The sequence below is a fragment of the Stegostoma tigrinum genome, chromosome 20, assembly GCF_030684315.1.
Source record: "Stegostoma tigrinum isolate sSteTig4 chromosome 20, sSteTig4.hap1, whole genome shotgun sequence".
NCBI lineage: Eukaryota > Metazoa > Chordata > Chondrichthyes > Orectolobiformes > Stegostomatidae > Stegostoma > Stegostoma tigrinum.
The window spans coordinates 41,749,410-41,768,541 of record NC_081373.1 but is presented as its reverse complement, the minus strand read 5'-3'; the positions used below and the strand labels follow the sequence as shown (position 1 = coordinate 41,768,541).

The 19,132-nt window shown below is 42.7% G+C and overlaps 1 protein-coding gene across 1 annotated transcript in view; it reads left to right on the top strand.

Annotated features, from left to right (window-relative positions):
• Positions 1–19,132, top strand: part of ide (insulin-degrading enzyme) — a 142,951-nt gene that overhangs the window by 56,633 nt on the left and 67,186 nt on the right. The window contains 8 exon segments of the mRNA XM_059653122.1: positions 135–189; positions 192–296; positions 1,861–1,953; positions 2,506–2,597; positions 3,652–3,732; positions 5,157–5,260; positions 6,261–6,363; positions 18,444–18,566. Coding sequence (XP_059509105.1) covers positions 135–189; positions 192–296; positions 1,861–1,953; positions 2,506–2,597; positions 3,652–3,732; positions 5,157–5,260; positions 6,261–6,363; positions 18,444–18,566 — 756 coding nt within the window.

The window sequence follows — 19,132 nt, the reverse complement described above, 5'->3', positions numbered from 1 at the left end:
ATTCAAGCTGTGAATTAACTTGACAGCTGTTTACATAGGAGAAGTTAATTACAGTTCACTTTTTAAAATATAAATCTAGGTGAATTGAAGTGTAAATAAAAATAAATAATAAGAACTCGTTACTTGCTTTACAGCAACTGTATAAGGTGGTACCTATCAAAGACATCCGGAATCTTTATGTCACTTTTCCATACCAGACCTTCAGAAGTATTACAAATCAAATCCAGGTCACTACCTCGGACATTTGATCGGCCACGAAGGACCAGGGAGTCTTCTGTCAGAACTGAAAGCTAAAGGTAATTATGAATGTTGTATGTGGGAAATAGGCAGCAGTGTTATTTTACTTGCTCTATTAATTCTGTGCTGTCTCTTTCCCCTAAGTTTCAATGTATTGTTGAAGTTCCCTTGTCAGCTGCCAGGGATGCCATTTGGCCATGTCAGAGCATTGTCTTTTTGTCCACTTGTATTCATTTTTCTTTTTCCGCCACTCCCTTTTTCAAGGGGCTGTCATGTCTTTATTTTCAAACCCCTGATTTCTGTGTGACTCCTGGTACAAATTGGGTTATTCACTGAAATGTTTGGTGACATTTGAAATGGAAATTATACATATTGTCCAAATAAAATTTAGAGATTTGGATATAATAAACAATGTCTCATTTTCTGTCTGCACTTTAAAGATCTGGCATTATACCTATGTTATTCTGTTAAACCTCTTCCTCTTTCTCTCTTTATTCATCGTCCCATCCACAACCAAAAGGAGGGAAGTTAACTGTGAATGCCTATTCATGCTGGGTTGCCAGTTGATGCATAATTGTGCCTTGGTGACTGATTTGGTATTTAACTGTTTATTTTCATCTTTGGAAGTCTTGGCAAGTAGAGCTAACCATATGACTATAATGCAGTTCAAACTCCTTTGCTCTATAACATTGTGTTGTGTGTTAATGCTTCAGTATGTTGAGCTATTACATTCTGTCATGCAGTACTTCATAATAAATTAATACATCATTGTACTGTGCTGTACTGTGTCCTTAGAATGGATATGGAGAAGCCACTCTCACTAATAGGAGAGACTAAGACCCGCAGCCTCAGAGCAAAGGAACAACTTTCAGAGGGTGGTGAATCTGAGGAATTCGATGTCACAGAGATTGTGGAGGCCAAGTTATTGAGTGTATTTAAGACCAAAAGAAAGAGGTTCTTGATTAGTAAGGGGCTCAAACATTCCGGTGTGAATGAGGTTGAGAAGCATATCAGACATGCTTGAATGGTGAAGCATACTCGATAGCTGAATGGCGTAATTCTGCTCCTGTCTATTATGGTCTAATGTCATGTAATAGGGTGCTTTACTGGAGCACATCAACATTCCCTACTGTAACTTTACCTAGTACAATAATGTCTATTGTAATAGTACTTGTAGGATTTGTTGTCCTGAAGCACAATTTTGTTAACTGTTTCTAACTGTTGGAAGTGTGCAGTGCTACTTTTCGCAAAATTTCATGGATTCACCTCGAATATTTTTGTAAATCCGGCTAAGTGTTCAAGTGAGATTAAGAAAAAATTTTGTTCATTACCTTGCGATCCTGAAAAACCCACTCTTGTGGCCTTTCTGTATGCACATGAGCTTTCTGTTGCTCAAAATATCCAGTGTTCTATTCTGGTCACTCCCAAAAATCAGTTTTTGAGTTAAAACTGAAAATGCTGGAGAAACTCGGCAGATCTGGCATTATCTGTGAAGAGAGAAGCAGTTGTTATTTGAAATCAAATGACTCTAGTCGAAAGCTCAAGGTCGTGTTTTAAGTTCTTCTAAAATGTTTGGATTTTTAAAGTAAAAAGATGTGCTAACTTTTCTGTGGTCTTTTCCAGGTTGGGTAAACACACTTGTTGGAGGGCAAAAAGAAGGTGCTAAAGGTTTTATGTTTTTCATCATTAATGTAGATCTTACTGAGGAAGGACTAGGTAAGTAAAGCATACATTTTTAGGGGCAACTATGATATTTATGTTCTTTAAATTTTGTTTTGTACTAGATTGTGAATATGAGTAATGTATGTCCAAAGTTCAGTCATGTGATTTTCCAGTTTTTAATAAAGTTGCTATGGAAATGTTAAGTCTTTTCCAAACAGCAACTCTTTTTGGAATGCAGGTGACATCAAAGCTGGCATAACTGAAGCTGAAGTTGATGTGAACAGTACGCCAAAGTTTGCAGTGTGTTTAGAAACTTGCTTAAGTATTTAGTGCATTGCAGAATGTCAGGATGGAGTTTCTAATACCTTGTTGCTGTTCGTTTAGCTTTTTATTGGCTGGCAGATGGTGGAAAAATGGGAGTATTTGAGGCTTGTAATGGAGTTATGATTTGAAATATCACCAATCAAGCAGGAGTATCTGTTCAGTATCTTGCAAGGAAACAACTTGGCCTGTGTTTCATTTGTATTCTTTTTAAGCTTACAGAAAGCATATTTCATTTGATCCTAATATGCAATTTTTCTTTTTACTGCTTTTTTTTGTATGCAGTGCATGTTGAGGATATAATTCTACACATGTTCCAGTATATTAATAAACTGCGTACAGAAGGACCACAAGAGTGGGTTTTTCAGGAGTGCAAGGTAAAGAACAAAATTTTTTCTTAATCTCACTTGAACACTTAGCCTGATTTACAAAAATGTTTGAGGTGGATCCATGAAATTTTGCCAAAAGTAACAAGAGGAAAAAGACAAGACACGTGTCCAGTAAGCAGTTTGAAAGAACAAAATAATTTAGTGATTTAATATTGATCAGAAGTTACAATCTGATGCCCTTTGTACTGTCAGCATTTCACATTGGGTATATAAATAGTATCACTAATAGGATTTGGTAATGCGTTTAGAACTTCTACCTCTGGAAACCGTCGAGACAGGAATGTGCTAGCAATATTGTGGATGCGCACATTTATTAGCATTTAAAATAAATCTGTTAAAAAGAAACAGACCCATTGGGCTCTAGTGGTGCAGTCCCTACTCCTGGGTCAAAGGTCTGGTTCAAATTTCAGTTGCTCCAGAGCTGTGTGATAGAATTTCTGAAAGGTTGATTGGCAAATATTTATGAAGCAGATCCAGTGAAGAAGAAAAATATGAAACTGACCCGCTGGGCGGTGGGGGGGAGGAGTAAGTGAATCCAAGCCCCATATTCAATTGGGGACGCGGATGATTTGCTGGTGGTGGTTAACAGAAAGAAAACAGAACCTTGAAGATTTGGTGATGGAGGGGATAAAGATCAATTGTGTGTAAAAGCATTTCTGGACATCTGAAAGGAACAGACTTATAGGGCTTTTGTGGTGCAGTGGTAGTGTCCCTACCTCTGAATCAGGAGACACCGCTTCACATCCAACCTGTTTCAGAGTTGTGTGATAAAATTTGTTAAGCAGGTTGATTAGAAAATATCTGTAAAATGACCCATGCAATTTTTAACTGAATCACTGCGGCACTGCAGGGAATTTTTATTCTCGCTCATACTTTAACCTGAGCATTAGCATTTGTTTACTGTTAAGTACCCCCTTTTGATATGTAAGTAGTTGAATTCATGGACTTTAATCACTATATTTGTTTCCAAACAACTGAAGTAAAATGAAGCTGTGAATGTTAAGTAGATAATATGACTGACTTCTCATTGTTTAAAATTTAGGATTTGAATGCTATGGCATTCAGGTTCAAAGATAAAGAACGACCACGTGGCTACACTTCAAAACTTGCTGGCTCATTACATGTATGTAAATATTTCATGCTTGCTGCTATGTTTTAACATTGTTCTTTAGTGTACATTGTAAATACTCGTTATAAGATTGACCAGCTATCACCATGAAGGAAGAAAGAGGCAAGAGAAAAGAGAATTTACTTTCAAAGTGTAACTCCCTTGACTCAATGTTTTAAATCTGTTTATCCCTGACAGTTGACAGCCTCGATGCCCATTGAGAATCGATAACTCCAAAGTAGTCCTTATGTGTGATCATTTTCATTATCCCTGACACTTAGTTGCAATTTAATTAACACAGTTTTTGCTGAATATCAATTTATGAAACAAATTATTCCCAAGCAGCTTGTAGAAGTGGCTCCATCTGAGCCTTTATAGGATGGGAAGCAAAGAGAGTTGATAGTTAGGGTTAAGTATTCCAATGTTTATAAATGTTTTTCTCTTAAAACAAAGATTTTAGCACTGACCTGCTGTATTTTGGCCTGTGTTTTGGATGGAACAAAATGATTGCTATCACTATTGGGAGCAAATGTGTTATAAATTGAAATTATAACAGCTTGTAAAGTAACACAAACTGCTTTTTTAACTGAAAAGGTATGTTGCCCAGTCCATGCACACCTGTACACAGATAGGTAAATCTTGTATCTGACAACCTGACTTAGCTGTGGAGAATTCTATTAGTAACAACATCCAAACAAGATTTATTGTGCTGTTTGGATTATAAATACATAGGAGATGACCTTCAGAAAGGCAAAGCTGAGGTTGTATCCAAGAATACAGGTCATATAGTCAGGGTCTGTTTCCAAAAAGTTATGTTGAGACAGTGTGCCCAGAGCCTCTAAAATTAGACTTAAAAAGAGGGGCCGTAGCTGAGAGACGTAGGTGCTTCTAAAGGTAAGATATTATAAATGATGATTGTAGATGGACAGTGCCTAGTCATGCTAATGTACTAATCGACTCAGGCAGCAGTAAGAGTGCAGCCAGAATGTTGTCAGTGACATACAGAAACTGGAGAGGAGAACTTTTGTTTCTCTTGTTCAAGTCTCTGTGTTCACAATCAAACATCTAGCCTTAAACAAGATGCAGTAAATCATAATATTTCATGCACATCCTCAGTATACCATGTGTAGCTTAACAGTTGTAATTTGTGGCAGTGCTTCTATTATAGCTCTTCGATAGCCTTTGTGCTAATGCTGCCTGTTGTAAAGTCTCAGCATTGTTTGTTCAAGAATATAAGCACTGTAAGGCAATGGAAAAAATCAAATTCTGTTGCATGAAAATCTGAAGCTTTTCCCAGTATTTTAGGATGCACTGTGAAAATTTGTCGCCAATGGCTGTTTATCTGTTTGCTCACTGCTTTTGAAGATGCATTCACACAGCCCATTATTCGTTATGTTAATGTCTTTTGTATAGTCATATTACTTTCTTTAATCACCCAGTACTATCCCATTCGTGAAGTGCTTGCAGCTGAATACCTGCTGGAAGAGTTTAGGGCTGACTTAATTCAGATGGTGTTGGAAAAACTAAGACCAGAATCTGTGCGGTGAGTTGCTGCTGTTTTTTTTCGCTGTTTTTCTTTGACCTAAAAGTGAAAAGTAAAAAATGGGCCTTTTTGTGTGACTGAATCAGCAGTTACATGTTATATTGCATGCCTCTAGATAAATACCAACCCCTATTCCAGATGGCTCCCTCAGCAGCCAGGAGATCTAGTGTTGTCACTTGTTGCTAACTGTAGCCCCCAATCTGAAGATCATCAGATTTTAAGTTACAACCCAAAAAGTGAATGAGAACACCAGATTAGTTGCTGACGGTAGACAGATGATTGATGAAGTAGGTTCTAGCCAAGCCTTAACTATTCAGTGCCCAGTCTCCCAAGCTTGTTCACGCTCATGCCTTAAAAATAGGAAACAAATCAAATACGTTCAATTGCGTCACAAGTAAAAGAAGATCACATTCTTTTGGGAGGAATGACACTACGATAGCCTGCAGTTCTGTAAGTTCCCTCAATTTCGTCACTAGCTAGAGTCCAACAATAGCCCTCACAGGCACTCCCATTGATCAAGTTGTCTAAGTGAAGACTGCAGTAGGCTTGCTCTGATCTGGAAATTTCCTTCGTGGATAGGGCCAATCAGTCACTGCCTCCCTTGCTCCTCCTCACATCATATTGAGCAGCAGCAAGAGAAGAAAAGAAGAAATCTGCGATTGGAGCAGCATGGGAGAGACTGAATTTCTGGTTGCAGGAGCAGCTCCTCTCAGATTCTGTCTTTTTGCACATATGACTTTTCTGTAGATTGGTCACCTGAAGAGAGCATTCTCCCAGATAGTTTTGAGATGTTGGGAGCTAATTCAGCTGCTGCATCCGTGCATTTTGAGCTGTAGTCAGCAGTGATGTTCTAATTTCATTAAACTATTTCCATCTCCACTATTTGCTCCCGAGTTTGCATCGTTCATCGTGGGCATTAATTACTTGCATCAAATTTCAGATTATGTTGCACTTGAATCACTGTCAGTTCTTTCATTTCTACTGTTCTTCCCCTTGACAGTGTGGCAGTGGTTTCTAAATCATTTGAAGGACAAACCGACAGAACAGAGAAATGGTACGGCACACAATACAAACAGGAAGCCATTGGTGCTGATGTCATCAAGGTGGGAAATGTGAACCTTCATAAGTCGAGATAACTTCCATTGTTTTAGTTCAAGTTTGTTTCCTTTGGTTTTTGAAGGACACACTAAAATAAAGCAAAGAATTGCAGATGCTGGAAATCATAAATAAAAACAGAAGTTGCTGGACAAAATCGGTAGGACTGGCAATGTGTGGCGAGAAAGTAGAGTTAATGCCTTGAGTCTAATATTACTAGTTTGGAGCCATTTCCCTGTTCAAGGAACAAAAATAAAGAACTGCAGATCTTGGAAATTTCAGTCAGCATCTCTGGAGTAAATTATTCTGAAGAAGTGTCACTGCACCCAAAATGTTAACTTTCCTTTGTCTCCACAGACATTGCCAGACCTGCTTGGTTTCTTCAGCAATTTGTTTTGGTTTCATCACACATTAAATACTATTTGAAATGCACTGATCTGTTAAATAGTTTACTTTGGACAATTTTCTCTTGTAGTTGCACAAACTTTTTTTTCTATTCATTTGTGGGATGTGGACATTGTTGGCTGGCCAGCGTTTGTTGCCCACCCCAAGTTGCCCTGAGAAGGTGGTGGTGAGCTGCCTTCTTGAACTGGTGCACTCCACCTGCTGTAGGTTGGCCCACAATGCCTTTAGGGAAGGAATTCCAGGATTTTGACCCGAAGACAGTGAAAGGACCGACAATATATTTTCAAGTCAGCATGATGAGTGGCTTGGAGGAGGATCTTGGAGGTGGTGTTGTTCCCATATGTCTGCTGCCCTAGTCCTTCTAGGTGGAAGTCTGTTGTGGGTTTGGAAAGTGCTGTCTGAGGATCTTTGGTGAATTTTTTCAGTGCATTTTGTTGATAGTGCACACCACTCTGACTGAGCGTCGGTGGTGGAGGGAGTGGATGTAGTGCCAGTCAAGTGGGCTGCTTTGTCCTGGGTGGTGTCAAGCTTCTTGAGTGTTGTTGGGGCTGCACTCATCCAGGCAAGTGCAGAGTATTCCATCACACTGTTGACTTGTATCTTGTAGATGGTGGATAGATTTTGAGGAGCGAGGAGGTGAGTTACTCGCTATAGTAGTCCTAGTTTCTGACCTGCTCTTGTAGCCACTCTTAATGTGGTGAGTCCAGTTGAGTGTCTGGTCAATGATAATCCCTAGGATGTTGATAGTGGGGGATTCAGTAATGGTAACGCCATTGAATATCAAGGGATAGTAGTTGGTCTCTTTTTAATGATACCTTGACATTTGTGTGGTGCAAATGTCACTTGCTACATGTTAGCCCAAGCCTGGATGTTTTCCAGATCTTGTTGCATATGAACACAAATTGCTTCAGATTCTGAGGAGTCATGAATGGTGCTGAACATAGCAGTTACAGGTAGACATCTCCACCCTCCCCTTCTGATCATATGGAAGGAAGGCCATTGATGAAGCAGCTGAAGGTGGTTAGGCTGAGGAACTCCTGCAGGATGGCCTGGAGCTGAGGTGATTGACCTCCAGCAACCATGACTGTCTTTCTTATGTGTCGGGTATGACTCTACCACCGGAGAGTTTTCCCCTGATACCCATTGATTCCAGTTTTGCTTAGGCTCCTCGATGCCACATTCCGTCAAATGCAGCCTTGATGTCCAGGGCTATCACTTTCACTTCACCTCACTTCTGTAATTCAGCTCTTTCGTCTGTTTGAACCAAGGCTGCATTGAGGTCAGGAGCTGAGTGGCCCTGGAGGAACCCACACTGGGCGCTGCTTGATAGTACTGTTGACACCTTCCATCACTTTACTGATGATTGAGGGTAGATTGATGGGGTGGTAATTAGCTTGATTGGATTTATCCAGCTTTTTGTGTACAGGACGTGCTTGGGCAATTTTCCGTACTACTGGGTAGGTACCAGCATTGTAACTCTACTGGAACAGCTTGGCTTTGGGTGGAGCAAGTTCTAGAGCATAAGTCTTTAGTACTATTGCAGGAATGTTGTCAGGGCCCATAGCCTTTGCAATATCTAGTGTCTTCAACCATTTCTTGTTATCACATGAAGTGAATGGAATTGGTTGAATCTGTGATGCTGGGGACCACTGGAGAAGGTGAAGATGGATCATCCACTCAGCACTTCTGACTGAAGATTGCTGCAAATGCTTCAGCCTTATCTTTTGCACCAATGTACTATGCTCTCCCATCATTGTGCAGCCTCCTCCTCCAGTGAGTTGTTTAATTGTTCACCACAATCACAATTGGATGTGGCAGGATTGCAGAGCTTAGATCTGACTTGTTGGTTATGGGATCGCTTAGCTCTATCTATAACTTGCTCCTTTTGCTATTTGGTGTGCAGATTGTCCTATTGGGCCTTCACCAGGTTGATACCTCGTTTATGGGTACGCCTGGTTCTGCTCCTGGCATGCCCTCCTGTTCTCTCCGTTGAACCAGGATTGATCCCCTGGTTTGATGGTAATAGTTGAGTTGGGGATATGCTGGGCCATGATGTTACAGATTGTGCTGGAGTGCAGTTCTTCTGTTGATGGCATCCATGAGGTGCTGTTGACCTAATTGTGAGTTGCTCGATCTGTCCGAAGTCCGACCCATTTAGCACAATGATAGTGCTACACAACACGATGGAAGTTATTCTCAGTGTGAAGGCAGGACTTAGTCTCCACAAGAACTGTGCAATGGTCACTCTTACCAATACTGCCATGGATTGATGCAGCTGCAGCTGGCACATTGGCAAAGATAAGGTCAGATATGTTTTTCCCCTCTTGGTTCCCTCACCACCTGCTGCAGACCCAGTATAGCAGTTGCATCCTTTAGGACCCAACAGCTCCATCAGTAGTACTGCAGCCGAGCCACTCCTGGTGGTGGACACCTGAAATCCCCCACCCAGAGTGCATTTTGAGCCCTTGCCATCCTCGGTGCCTCCTCTAAATGTTATTCACCATGGAGGAGTACTGATCCATCGGCTGAGGGAAGATGGTAAGTGGTAATCAGCAGCAGGTTTCCTTGCCATGTTTAGCCTCACACCATGAGTCTTCATTGGTCTGGAATCAACGATGAGGACTTCTTGAGCAACATCCTTCTGACTGTATACCACTGTGCCACCACCTGTGCAGGGTCTGTCCTGCAAGTGAGACAGAACGTATCCAGGGATGGTGGTGATGGTGTCTGGGACATTGTCTGTAAGGCATGGTTCCGTGATTATGACTGTGTCAGGCTTTTGCTTGACTAGTCTAGGAGACAGCTCTCCCAATTTTGGCACTAACTCCCAGATGTTAGTGAGGAGGACTTTGCAGGGTCGACAGGGCTGTTTCTGCCGTGGACTTTACTGGCGCCAAGTTTGATGCCAGGTGTTCCATCTGGTTTCATTTCTTTGAGACTTTGTAGGAATTGGTACGACTGAGTGGCAGTTGAGAGTCGGCCACATTGCTGTAGGCCTGGAGGCACATGTAGGCCAGACCAGGTGATGGTGGCAGATTTCTTTCCCAGAAGGACATTAGTGAACCAGATGGGTTTTTCCAACAATCAGCAATGATTTCATGGTGATCAGCGGATTCTTATTTCATTTGTTTTTATTATTGATTTCAAATTCCACCCAGGGATAGGAACCCAGTAAACTAGGTACTACAGCCACATGACCTTTCTCTGTACCTGCCTACAGAACCAGATCATCCCCAATGGACTACAGTCCACATTCAAGTCTTCCCAATTTTTCCCCAACCATGACAATGTCTACATCCAGAACATTGAGACCCTTCAGAAGAGTTTCTCCCTGCGACTCCTGAAACACACACTTGTAGCAATGCGTCGGCATCTCCAGGCACTGCAATCCAGCCTACCCCAGCTCAGCGCTTCCCTTTCCCAGCCATGCAAAGGACCTCTCCTGTTTTTTATTCTTCATAGGATCCACAGCCTGAACTCTCAATTCTACTCAGCTTTATTTGACACTAAAAACAGTAAGTACAGTAAACTCATTGGCCCCTGCCACCTAAAACAGGATTTCTCCACCTCCCAAATCCCCACCTGTACCCAGGACCTTCCCCACAATGTATCCGCCGCCATTGGCCATGAGGCCACTGTCGGAGAACCCACAGATGACATCACATCCGCCACCACCAGGTACACCACTTCAAGGACAGCGAGCGCCATAGCTGCTGAAGCCACCGCCTCCATGTCCGAAACCAACACCACAGACATTACCGTTACCGCTACTGCCGCCGCCCACTGCCAACCAACGCTTTGCCCATCACGGATGCAGACGCAGCTCCACCCACTGCTGACGCCAACGGAGTCCCGCCTACAACCAACGCCGGCACATCTCCTCCCACCGACGCTGACGTCGCTCCGCCCACAGCCTCCACAGCTAGCAGCTGCAGAGGAGACAGCAACAATGAGCCCTGCCAAATCTTCACCATCTCCCCCAGACCTCCCCTTTACTGAGGACGAACGGTCAGTCCTCGGTAAGGGGCTCACCTTTGTCCCCCTCTACCCATACATCAACAAATACCAGTCACGTTTGGACATTGAGCAGTTTTTCCGCCGCCTCCACCTCCATGCTTACTTCTTTATCTGTAAGCCTGACCCTCCTTTCACTGACCCCTTCTGCCTCCAACATAAGGAGTCCTGGACACCACCCCAAGGCCTCCTACCCTCCCTCTTCATCTCCAACTGCCATCGAGTTAACCTCTCCACCCTTCTCAACCACTCCAGTCTCCCCCGCAGAGTGTGCAGCCCTCCACACACTCTGCTCCAATCCCAATCTCACCATAAAACCTGTGGAGAAGGGAGGTGCAGTTGTAGTATGGCGCACTGACCTTCACATCGCAGAGGCCAGACGCCAACTCTCCGACACCACCTCCTACCACCCCCTGGATCATGATCTCATCCCCGAGCACCAAACCATCATCTCCCAAACCATCCACAACCTCACCACCTCAGGTGACCTCCCAGCCACAGCCTCCAACTTCATTGTTCCCCAACCCCGCACCGTCTACTTCTGTCTCCTTCCCAAAATCCACAAACCTGTCTGCCCTGGTTAACCCATTGTCTCCACCTGTTTCTGCCCCACTGAACTGATCTTCACCTATCTGGACTCCATTTTCTACTCCTTGGTCCAGGAACTCCCTACCTGCATCCATGACACCTCCCACGCCCTCCACCTCCTCCAGAACTTCCAATTCCCTTGTCCCCAACACCTCATTTTTACTATGGATGCTCAGTCCTTTACACCTGCATTCCTCATGCAGATGGCCTAAAGGCCCTCAACTTCTTCCTGCCCCACAGGCCCGACCAGTCCCCTTCCACTGACACCCTCATCTGCCTAGCTGAACTTGTCGTCACCCTCAACAACTTCTCTTTTGATTCCTCCCGCTCCCTGCATACAAAGGGGGTGGCCATGGGCACCCACATGGGCCCAAGCTGCGTCTGCTTCTTTGAAGATTACGTGGAACAGTTCCTCTTCCGTATCTATACTGGCCCTAAACCCCACCTCTTTCTCCGTTATATTGATGACTGTATTGGCGCCGCCTCGTGCTCCCACAAGGAGCTCGAACAGTTCATCCACTTCACCAACACCTTCTACCCCAACCTCAAGTTCACCTGGACTATCTCTAAAACCTCCCTCACTTTCCTGGACACCTCTGTCTCCATCTCAGGCAACCACCTAGAAACTGATATCCATTTCAAGTCCACCGACTCCCACAGCTACCTAAAATACACCTCCTCCCACCCACCTCCCTGCAAAAATGCCACCCTCTATTTCCGCTTCCTTTGCCTCCGCCGTATCTGCTCCTAGGATGAAACATGCCACTCCTATACGTCTCGGATGTCTTCGTTTTTCGAAGTCCACAACCTCCCCTCCCTCATTTCCTGCAACTCATCCCTCACACCCCGTCCCTGCAATAACTGCCAAAAGTGAATCCCCCTCATCCTCTCATATCACCCCACCAACCTCCGGATACAACGCATCATCCTCCAACACTTCCGCCATCTGCAATCCAACCCCACCACCAAAGACATTTTCCCTCCCCGCTCTTGTCTGCTTTCCGGAGGCAGCACTCTCTGTGACTCCCTTGTCTGCTCCTCACTCCTTTGCAACCCCACCGCACCTGGCACTTACCCCTGCAACACCTGCCCCCATACCTCCTCCCTCACCCCCATCCCAAGAAGACTTTCCACATCCAGCAGATGTTCACCTGCACATCTGCCAGTGTGGTATGCTGTACCCATTGTGGCCTCCTCTACATCGGGGAAACCAAGCGGAGGCTTGGGGACTGCTTTGCAAAGCACCTATGCTCAGTTTGCAATAAATAACTGCACCTCCCAGTCACGAATCATTTCAACTCCTGCTGCCCCCACCCCCGCCAAATTCCTTAGGCGACATGTCCATCCTGGGCCTCCTGCAGTGCCATAACGATGCCACCCGAAGGGTGCAGGAACAGAACTTCTATTCCACTTGGGAACCCTGCAGCCCAATGGTATCAAGAGTAGATTTCACAAACTTAAAACATCCCCTCCCTCTACTGCATCCCAAAACCAGCCCAGCTCGTCCCTGAATCCCTAACCAATTCTTCCTCTCGCCTATCCCCTTCTCCCACCTAAGTCACACCCCCATTTCCTCCCCACTAACCTAATTCTGCCCCCTTGACCTGTCCATCCTCCCTGGACTGACCTATCCTCTCCCTACCTTCCCACCTACACTCACCACTACTGGCTTCATCCCAGCATTTTTAACTTGTCTGTCTCCTCTCCACCTAGCTTCCCCTCTTTCCATCTTCGATTGCCTCCCCTTCTTGTCCTATTTATTTCAGAACCTTCTCCCCCTCCCCCATTTCTGATGAAGGGTCTAGGCCCGAAACGTCAGCTGTTATGCTCCTAAGATGCTGCTTGGCCTGCTGTGTTCATCCAGTTCTACACCTTGTTACTCCGGAACATTAGCTGGGTTGCTGAATTAGCAATAATACCAGTATGCCATTGGATGTAGAAACATTATCCAATACAGTCATGGCTTTATAGAACGTAGGAAAGTACAGCACAGTATAGGCCCTTCAGCCCACAGTATTGTGCCGTGGATTAATCCTAATCCAAAAATAAAATAACCTAATCTACATTCCCCTCAATTCACTGCTGTCCAACTGCATGCCCAGCAGTCGCTTAAATGTCACTAATGACTCTGCTTCCACGACTACCACTGGCAAAGTATTCCATGCGCTCACAACTCTGTGTGAAGAACATCCCTCTGACATCTCTATACCTTCCTCCTAACTCCTTAAAACTATGACCCCTCGTGGCAGTCAGTCCTCCCCTGGGGTAAAGTCTCTGGCTATCGACTCGATCCGTGCCTCTCATTACCTTGTACACCTCGATCAGGTCACCTCTCTTCCCCTTCCTCTCCAGAGAGAAAAGTCCGAGCTCAGTCAACCTCTCCTCGTAAGACAAACCCTCCAGTCCAGGCAGCATCCTGGTAAACCTCCTTTGCACCCTCTCGAAAGCCTCCACATCTTTCCTATAATAGGGTGACCAGAACTGGACACACTATTCCAAGTGTGGTCTCACCAGGGTTTTGTAGAGCTGCAGCAAAACCTCGCGGCTCTTAAACTCAATTCCCCTGTTAATGAAAGCCAAAACACCATTTATGTTACCCTTGTTTTGTGTTAGCTTGAGAGAAATGCAGATGAACTTCTGTGCACTTCTTTACTTTACAGAAATCAGAATGTTAAGATCTGCCTTTTATTTTTGTTTAATGCAGCGCTTGTGTTTTGATGAGCATCTCAATATCTTATAAATTATGTGGAGAGTGTGCATTAAAGCTAGCTAATTTAGTGTAAATTTTACAGTCTCAGAAATCAGTTTTGATGAGATTTGGGTGTGACACATTAAATGCATGGATTTTACGTGTAGACACAACCTGCAAGTTAGGAAAAGTAGACCATTTGGTTGTGAAAGGCCTGGTCTGCCATTCTGTAAGATGATGGCTGATGTGATTATGGTCTCCAATCCAAATTCCTGCGAACTAGTGATCACCTTTGACTCGTTTGATAGTCAAGGATCTTTCCATCTTACTTTAAAAATATTCAATGACCCCACCGCGACCCTCAAGAAGAACTTCCTCCTTTTCCCATCGTAAATGGAAGAACCCTTCTTTTTCAATTCCCCTTCTACCCTCTTCCACAAAGGGAAACATCTTGCAGCTCCCACCCTGTCTCACGTCCCTACTTTTTTTTTAACATGTCTGGAGTTGAGGTGCTGCAGTTTTAGAAAGGCAGATGAGGGCAGGACTTATACCCTTTATGGTAAGGTCCTGAGGAGTGTTGCTGAACAAAGACACCTCGGAGTACAGGTTCGTAATTCCTTGAAAGTGAAGTCACGGATAAGATAGTGAAGTAGTTGTTTTGGTATACTTGCCTTTACTGGTCAGTGCATTGAGTATAGGAGTTGGAAGGTTATGTTGTGGCTGTAGAAGACATTGGTTCGACTATTTTGAGTGTTGCGTGCAATTCTGGCCTCTCTGCTGTAGGAAGATTATTGTGAAACAAGGAAGGGTTCAGAAAAGATTTACAGGGATGTTGCCAGTGTTGGAGATTGTAAGCTATAGGGGCAGGCTGAATAGGCTGGGGCTATCTTCCCTGGAGTATCGGAGGCCAAGGGATGGTATTATAGAGGTTTATAGAATCATGAGGGGCATGGATAGGGTCAGTCGGCAAGGTCTTCTCCCCAGTGTAGGGGAGTTTAAAACTAGAGGATATAGGTTTAAGGCGAGGAGGGGAAGGATTTAAAAGGGACCTGAGGACACCGTTTTAGTGCTGAGGGTTGTGTGTACATGGATTGAGCTGCTCAAGGAAGTGTTGGAGGCTGATACGATTACAGCATTTCAAAGGCATCTGCATGGGTATATGAATAGGAAGGGTTTAGAGGGGTATGAGCCAAATGCTGGCAAATTGGACTAGACCAATGTAGGGTATTTGGTTGGCACGGACACGTTGGACCGAAGGGTCTGTTTCTGTGCTCTTTATCCCTCTCTCTATGACTCTATAATTGGGGTGAGAGGGATGGAAGTGTGGTTGATCAGTTAAGATGAACCTTACCTGAACTGCTTCCAAGGCACTTACATTCTTTCATCAAATTGGAGACTGGAAGTGTAGCAAAGCACCCCTACTTCACGTTTTCCCATGATATACTACTCCTGCCTAATTTTTGTCCACTCCCATAACCAGTCTGTATCCCTTTGGAGACTCCTTATTCGCTTTTCATAACTTAATCTGGTGCTTTTCCTTACATTATCGGGAAACTTGACAACCATTAATTTTGGTCCCTTCAACCACGTAATTTATATGATTATTTTTATTAAATAATTTAAGCTCAGCACTGATCCTGTGGTACATGAGTTAACACATCCCATCAACTTGAAAATGATCCATTTATCCCCATACTTTATTTCCTATTAGTAAACCAATCTCTATCTATGCTAATAGCTTCCTGTGCCATGAGTTCTTATTTTGTGTCATTGTCTTTTAATGTGGCACCTTGTCAAATGCCTTCTGCAAATCTGCATGCTGCAGATTTCCCTTTGTATACATTGCTTGTCACTTAAATAAAGAACTCTGAAAAACTGGTTAAATATAATTTCTCTTTCTCAAAAAGTATTTACTCTGCTTGATTGCATAAGATTTTCTAAGTATCTTATTAAGACTTCTTTAATAATAGATTTCAGTATTTTCCCTACGACAGATGTTGGGCTATCTGGTCTGTAGCTTCTGACTTTGTGTCCTTCCTTTCTTGAATAGAGGAATCATATTTGTTAATTTTCAGTCTGATAGTGCCTTTTCCAGAACCAGTGGAATTTGAATAATCAAAACCAATGCCTCGACGATCTCAGCATCAACTTTTTAAATCCTCAGATGAAGGCTATCAAGGCTAGCAGATCTGTCAGATTTTAGTTCCAACAACTTTCTCAGTGACCCTTCCTTGGTAATTGTAATTGCTTTAAATTCCTCACTCTGTTTCACATTCTGGGATATTTCTTCATTGTAGGGAATGAAAGTCAGATGCAAAAATGAGCATTTAACTCCTCTGCAATGCCCTATTTTCCATTATTAATTCTCTCTCTATCTCTCCAGGTGCCCAGTACTCACTCAATTCATTCCTACTATTTTTCAAAATTTCTAGGTAACTTTCTCTCATTCTTATTTCTTGCTGTCTTTTATTAATCTGTTATTCTTTGCTGTTCAGTGTATTCTGACAGTCTTTTTATCTGCCACACACACTTGCAGAAGTTGGACTACTTTTAACTTCCTTACTTAACCAGACATGGTACATATTTCCCCTAGAATCTCTCTCTCTCTTCACTGGAATGTATATTTCATGAGTATTCTAAAATATCTCTTTAAACCTACATTTCTGCCCACCTGTCCCTTCACCTAGTGCTCCAGCCAGCCAAATCTTCATACCCTCAGTTGTCCTTTTTTAAGTTTAAAACTCTGGTCTTTGATCTATTCTTCCTCAAACTGAATGCAAAATTCAAAATCGCTGCTGCCTTGTGGTGCTTTTACTGTAAAGCCCATTAATTAATTACTCCTGTCTCATTGCACCAAGGATGTTACCAGGTCTAGTGTATCCTGCTGTCTGGTTAGCTCTAGAACATACTGCTGTAGGAAACTTTGCTGAAAACACTCTCTGAACACATTCTCCAAACTACTCTTGCCAGTCTGATTCATTAAGCCTATATGTGGATTAGCGCTTACCTTGATTATCACTGCATCTTTCTCACAGGCCCCATTATTTCTTCCTGTAGACCAAGGTTATGATCAGTGTTTTCCTTATTTTCTATAATCATACAATAGAACATGGTGATAAGTAAGACAGTGCCCTTCAGAGTTAATTGATCATCAGTTTAATACATCTGTGGGTGCAGAGCAGAGATACTTCTCTGTTTGAAGAGAATCTAATTTGCATGAAAAAGCTTTACTTGATTTTGTGCTAATAGACTAGGACTGTCAATACCTACAGGAAAGCCATGATTTATGCCATCTGAATTTCACGCCATCTCATGATGCATAGTGAGGAATTGTTTTTAAGTTAAATGATTCTTTATTTTCCTTCTGCCAAGTCTGATGCTCGATCTCTCTATCTGATGTATTCTCACCTGTATCCTTGTACTCATATCTTCTGTACTATTTGCTCAACCTAACTATTGAGGATTGAACTCACTGGAATTTTATGAAGCGATAAGAATTTGGAAATGAAATACTTCTATGTGTCATGTAAACTTCCAAAAAAATGGAATAGTGTGTCACCCAAAATTTCAAGATGGCAAGTTATGATTGAAAAAACCTGTTTATACTGGTACTTCAAATGTGACGTGAAACTGTTCAATAAGATAGAAATATTTTAAAATGATCAAAATTACTGGACCATTCTGCAATAAAAACATATGACAAAGCAAGATGGCTGGACTAAGTCCTGTCTTTCTACTATTATAACTAAAATGCAATCAAGCAATATAGACCTGAAACAATGTCTGCACATAGCACAGCATATTTCAAGGAGGGCATTTGGACAGTGGCAATGTATAGACTTAAAGGTTAAGATGAAGGAAGATGGATCTTAAAGTGTGGTTTTCCACTGTTTTCAGCCGAGGAAAGCCTGTTGCCTACATATGAGGCCAGGATTCATAGTGTGTCCTCTTCATCTCCTTTGTGACGTTTTGGATTTAAGCAGCCTAACACAAGTGCCAGTTTTCAATTCCAGGAAAGCTGTTGGTTGAACCTTTAGTTTTCCTGCTGTCTAGGACCCCTTCTGTGTCCAGCCTGGGTCTGATTTAGTTTTTTTTTCAGATCAATGGTTTATAAAATACCATTCTTGTTTACAAGCTTTTGGATGCTGTTACATTTTGACCACCAAAGGTATACTTGCCAGATCACTAGCCTCAATCTTCTGAGATTTGGAAGACAGTAATGCTGTAAATGTTGAACGTGTCTACAGTGTCTCTTTGTAGAATCTGTTTTAGGTCTATAGCTGTTACCCAACCTGAAAGTCATCCTTTTGACGATGACAGGATCCTTTGCTGCATAAGGAGTAGCTACTAATCCGTTCTATTTGCAGTAAATCAGTTTGTGCTTTTTTACAGAAATGGCAGAATGCAGATCTAAATGGGAAGTTCACACTGCCAGCGAAGAATGAGTTCATTCCCACAAATTTTGAGATTTTCCCTTTGGAAAATGATGCCCTACCATTTCCAACTCTTATTAAGGTAAATGTTTCTGGCCCTGGCGCTGAATAATATTGCATGCAAGTGATGATATTTCATTTACATAAATCTGCCTAATTACTAATTTAGTTCATTTTAATACATAAAGTACTGCTAATATTCATTGAATAAGCTCATAGATATTACTGTGATACACCAGGCTGAAGAAGAAAATATTGAATCTCTGGTTAAATTATGTTTTGCATGCAGTGGCCAGACTTCATGTTGCATTTTTCAAACTTAAATGTTCACTTTTTATGAACAAATATGAAAGCTATTTTGTTTACTTCAGTGATAATGGGAACTGCAGGTGCTGGAGAATCCAAGATAACAAAGTGTGAAGCTGGATGAACACAGCAGACCAAGCAGCATCTCACGAGTACAAAAGCTGACGTTTCGGGCCTAGACCCTTCAGAGATGAAGGGTCTAGGCCCGAAACGTCAGCTTTTGTGCTCCTGAGATGCTGCTTGGTCTGTTGTGTTCATCCAGCTTCACACTTTGTTATCTTGTTTACTTCAGTAATGCTATTAGAAATAATTACTGATTGCTCTGCTGTAGCTGCAGGTATA